General features: G+C 32.9%; 1 protein-coding gene across 1 annotated transcript; it reads right to left on the bottom strand.

Moving 5' to 3' along the window:
- Nucleotides 1–623: 623 nt before the first annotated feature.
- Nucleotides 624–4,786, bottom strand: LOC122276258 (protein SRG1-like). Its single transcript, XM_043085848.1, has 4 exons — nucleotides 4,458–4,786; nucleotides 3,904–4,148; nucleotides 3,495–3,819; nucleotides 624–1,169 (listed from the first exon to the last, which is right to left on the bottom strand). The coding sequence occupies exons 1-4, from the start codon at nucleotides 4,725–4,727 to the stop codon at nucleotides 888–890; spliced, it is 1,122 nt and encodes a 373-aa protein (XP_042941782.1). The 5' UTR covers nucleotides 4,728–4,786; the 3' UTR covers nucleotides 624–887.
- Nucleotides 4,787–5,099: the final 313 nt, after the last annotated feature.

Raw genomic sequence — 5,099 nt, forward strand, 5'->3', positions numbered from 1 at the left:
GGCTCTCTCTTTTCTATGATTTCATAATACTAATCATGTTAATTACTTTTTTTGCCTTATATACAAGTACTGCTAGACAACGTACACTTTCGATCTTTAAATAATTAGAAGCAATAGATTATGTAATTGAGTAGTACTACTAAACATATATATACAATTTTATGTGTAATAATATAATATATACTGATCAGTGGCACGCAGCCACATTTTATCGATGTTTTTTAATTTCAAACTCTGAATTTTAAAATCTTCACTATTTTTAATAGCTGATACATCAATACGTATAGACGTTACGTAAGTAAAATTGTATGTATAAATAGCATTTTCCAACGTAGTTTTCAAAGCCAAGTCTAGCTTAAAACTGGTGATGATTAGATCAGCATATATATATAATCCATCCATTACATTTAAATCGTGATTAATTCGAATTTTATTCTGTACAAAACGTTATACGTACGTACAGGTCGATCGGATTTGGACTTAATGAATTAAAGCTGTAGATCGAGCTTAGTGGGATCATTTCAACACAGTGGCAAGACAAGACTTGGGTGCATGTTTATTTGCCTCTCGACACCATAATGGCATATATCTAGCAACATTACTTCATGAACAGAGACAAGACATGCAATTATACTTGGCCTGGTTTCTACACGTTGAACATAAGATAGATATGTACAAGACTAATTTATTTGTCACACGACACCAATTATGACAACATGGAAATATTTCAACAGTACTGGCCGGCCAGACATGTCTCATCGTCTGCTAACGCTTGAACACATCATGATGATCATGATAGATATATACAAGACGAAACCATAACATGAAACATAATATATATATATATATGATTAACTTCCCAAACTACACGATCGGTTTACATGACTTCAAGCAGTGGTAGCACTATTAACGTTGCCCTCCTCGATTTTTGTCTTCATTTTTTCCACATTTGACTTTCCATTCAGATAACGAGAGAAGAAACCTTTGACGTATTCTTCCATCCCGATCCTTCCAAATAGTGGTGGGCTATTTGTATTCAATAGGCTTTTAAAAGGCCCAATCTCTGCCTCGAATTTGGGGTTAAAGAACATGGCGATGGAGATCCTTTCTTTCTCTGCATTTACTGTTACCCTGTGTTCAATGCTCTTATAAGCCCCATTGCTCAAGATCTGCAAAATGACATGTATCCACGAGTACATTTATACACATGATAACTGCAATGTTTTATAAGTTCTCTGATAGAGGAATCATTTTTTTTTTTTTTTATGGGCAATTTCAAATTAACTGAAACAAACTACAAAACGAGGGGATAAATAGGATCCCTACAAACACTTCAAAACAAACATTAATTACAGTGCAAGAAAAAGAAACTTAATAAACGGATAATCGACTTGCATGCAGTCGAGAGATCAGACGCCGCCTTGAAGAGATCGTTTTTTTGTGCTAAAGAAAGATGCTACGTACATGAGCATGCAAGAAGAAGATCATGAGCAGTACTAAAACAATTTTGTGATTGCGGAATTATTTATTTGTGGATACCAATAACGTTAGAACATATGGATGGCTACTGTGCCTAATCCTCGATTTTCTAATTCATATTCACATGGGATATGATTCCCAGCTAAGAGTACATCACGAGAAAGTACCTAGGGTCAGAACTTGTCCCGCTGGGGTAACTCTCATGCATGGCCTGTGCATGGGAGCCAAATAAGTTTAGGATTGCCAAGTGTCGCATGATCTTACCTAGAAAAGAAGCGTATGGTAACTCATAATACCAGTTCTCGTAACCAGGCAAATTAAAGTACTACTCGATCGGTGCAGTCAAGGGGCGCGGCAGATCAGGCCCACAAACATTTTGTGTTAATTCACGATTTGCATGAGTATGCATGCATGATTAGATCGATCGATCTTAGAATTTAATTAATTTCACATGTTTTGTAAGTAAATATAATCATATAACAACTGGCAGTATCATTGATCTATACTCTATAGTACTAGAATCTTGACGATCAGGACAATCATACAGTATTACTTACTTCTTTTGAAATGACATTAATACTATTTGAAATTACTATAGTATACATGAGGGATTGCTATATATTCATGTTCACGAGCTGCAGTCCGACCAATGCGGTCTTTTATATATTGTGATATACAAATATATATATATATACACACACTAGGGAATGGCCCCAGGGTACACCTAATATAATGATTTAAATAAATAAAAAAAAAGTGAAAAAGTTAGTAGCTTATTTGTATAGAAAAAGAAAATATATATAAGGTTAAAGAAAGGCAAAAAATAAGATAAAAAAATCTAAACTTCAGCAAAATATGAGCAATGGTCTGCATCCATATTGAATTATCTATTTATTTTCTATATAATAATAAAATATTATTAATTTAATATTTTTTTAATTTTAATTTTTATCACATTTTATAGTTCTACTAATTAAAATATTAATAATAATTATATTCTAGTAATCAAATTAATAATATTAAATATTAATATTAATAATAATTATATTCTAATTAAATGAATAATTAATATTATATAATATTGAGTGTTTTAAGTATTTTATTAGTTAAATTTACTCAAAGTTGAATTTTATAATGAGAATGCTCTAAAGCATTTCTGTTCTAAAGAGTAAAATTATCATCTTAATTTTTTTATTTTAAAAAATTGAAACAAAAAGAAAGGAAAATGAGTACTGTCAGAACTTAAAGGACATGAAAAAGAGACATCAATTCATGTGCACCACGGGGCTATTAAAGGTTTTTTGGTAAAACATGATCCTTCATTAAATTTTACGAGGAAACTACATGTTAAATGGTCAAAGGTATTAAAGACTTTTTGATAAAATAAGATCTTTCATTAAATTCTATAAGGAAACTACACATCAAATTATCAATTAGGATCTTAAGGGTCTTTTAGTAAAACATGAATTAACGAATTTAACAGGAAAAAAAATTAAGGTAAAACAATAAAAATTACTATTTACAATTAAATAGTCATTTATTATAATAGAATAGAAATATGTGATTTAAATGGAAGATTTAATCTCCAATTTCTTGACCGAATTAATTGGTGAATATAGAAAGATCATATAGACACAATATTAATTAACTTCTCAGGAAGTGGAGTACTATGTCTCTGAGTATTAAAGAGTGTAGAACCCAGGTGATATGTCTTATCTTTCTAGAATGAAACTATTGGCCAATTCTTGAGTTCAGTAATTGAAAAGAATCTCTATTCCGTTATATACATGCATGCGTTACTGATCATTATACACAACTTATATGAATTTATCTAAAATGACAAGAAAAATTATTATATTAGACTGAAAAAATAAAAGTTTGATCAAGATCTCTAAGGTGGTTTCCAAAATCTAGACTATGTTTAACATACGTTGATCGAGCTGGTTAATTTTCTTTAGAAATTAAAGATGGGTTAGAGCCATAGATCAGAGCCAAAGGCGGTATATATGACAAACCTCTATAATGTCTCCTACGTTAACAACCAAGGCATCTGGGAGGAAGTTCACCGGCATCCAAACCCCATCTTTCTTTATCTGGAGACCTTCTACTCCATTGACTTGATGAAGGATGGTTATACCACTGGCATCGGAGTGAGGGGTAAGGCCAACAACAAGCTCTGGTTGTGGGCATGGAGGATAGCAGGTCATCCTCATTGATTGCATCCCATCTACAAATAACTCCTCCATCTCTCTCTTATCTATATTCAGAGATTTTCCCATTAACCCCACAAGTGTCATGGCAAGCTCTTGCAACTCTGAGAAGTATGATTCTAAGGTGTTCCTGTCGGAAGAATCGGAAGAAGTGAAAAATATGACAAAAGTTGAGGTGTTTATCTGATCAGAGAGGAGGGAAAGATAGAATTACCTCAAGGAAGAAGGGAGCTTTGGGAATAAATGTGGCTTTCTTCTCTGAATAGGGTTGATCAGCATGTAGAATCTATCACCCCAGTCAAGTTTTTGATCTTTGGATCGGATGACTGTTCCATAACCTTCAGCATCACCTGGCCTTACCTTGTATTTCGTTTTCTCCTCCATGGAAAGATTGAAGAATTCTTCAATCTCTTGTTTCAGCTTATTTAATAGTGAAGAGCTAACTCCATGGTTCACAATCTGTAATTTATACGTACACAACACATATAAGTACTATTTAACATTCATTTTTGTTATGGAGAAGGAAAAAAAAAAAACAACAAGAAGAAGATCAAAAACTAGACAGTCCACAGTTAATATTGTATTAATTTGTTGTTATAATTGTTATTATAACCCAACAATATTTGATCAATATACATTGATCTTCAAATTTTCTTCTCGATTAATATTAATTGTTCCAATTCATGAAGTTGGTCACTCTAGTCCGAAGGCAATTTTTATTTTTTTTAGACAAATATATGGTAATGTTTGAAAAATATTGAAGAAAACCTGAAAGAGGCCCCAATCTTTGCAACTTGAATGCAACTTCTGTAGTTCTAGATAGCATTCTGTGGGCTCCCCGAAGACCAACTTTTCCATATCAATTGTGGGGATCACTGCAGCCAAGGTATTAATACCGCAATCAGAGAGACCAAGATCAGGCTCTTGATCTCGACAGATATAGCTCTTCGGGACTGCTGCTGTCGACATTTGCTCTTTGGCGAACTCCTTAACATTCATGAGAACTGGATTTGAGCTTGAAAAGTCAACTCCCTCCATTGTTACGCTTTGCCAATATTGTTGCTTATGATCTTACCACGGCCTGCACCTCTTAGCATGCTGCCATGGCCTTTATATAGCCTGAAAGAACTTGGGGCGAAAACAAAAAAAACAAAAAAACAAAAAAAAAAAAAAAAAAAAAGAATTATATCAGTATTAGGACAAGAAAGTAATAATAATGATGTGTTTGAAAATATATGGAAGCCTTGACAGACACGAGGAGGATAGCGCATGCATATAAGAACCAAATATATTAATTAAAATAATTAATTGTTTCACTTTTTCCTTCTGGTAATTAACGCATGCAAAAGTTGTGGCAGTTTTCATGCAGATTGACGTACGTGTCCTACACCTAGAATAGCTAGTTAATTA

This window comes from Carya illinoinensis, chromosome 9 (genome assembly GCF_018687715.1).
Source record: "Carya illinoinensis cultivar Pawnee chromosome 9, C.illinoinensisPawnee_v1, whole genome shotgun sequence".
NCBI lineage: Eukaryota > Viridiplantae > Streptophyta > Magnoliopsida > Fagales > Juglandaceae > Carya > Carya illinoinensis.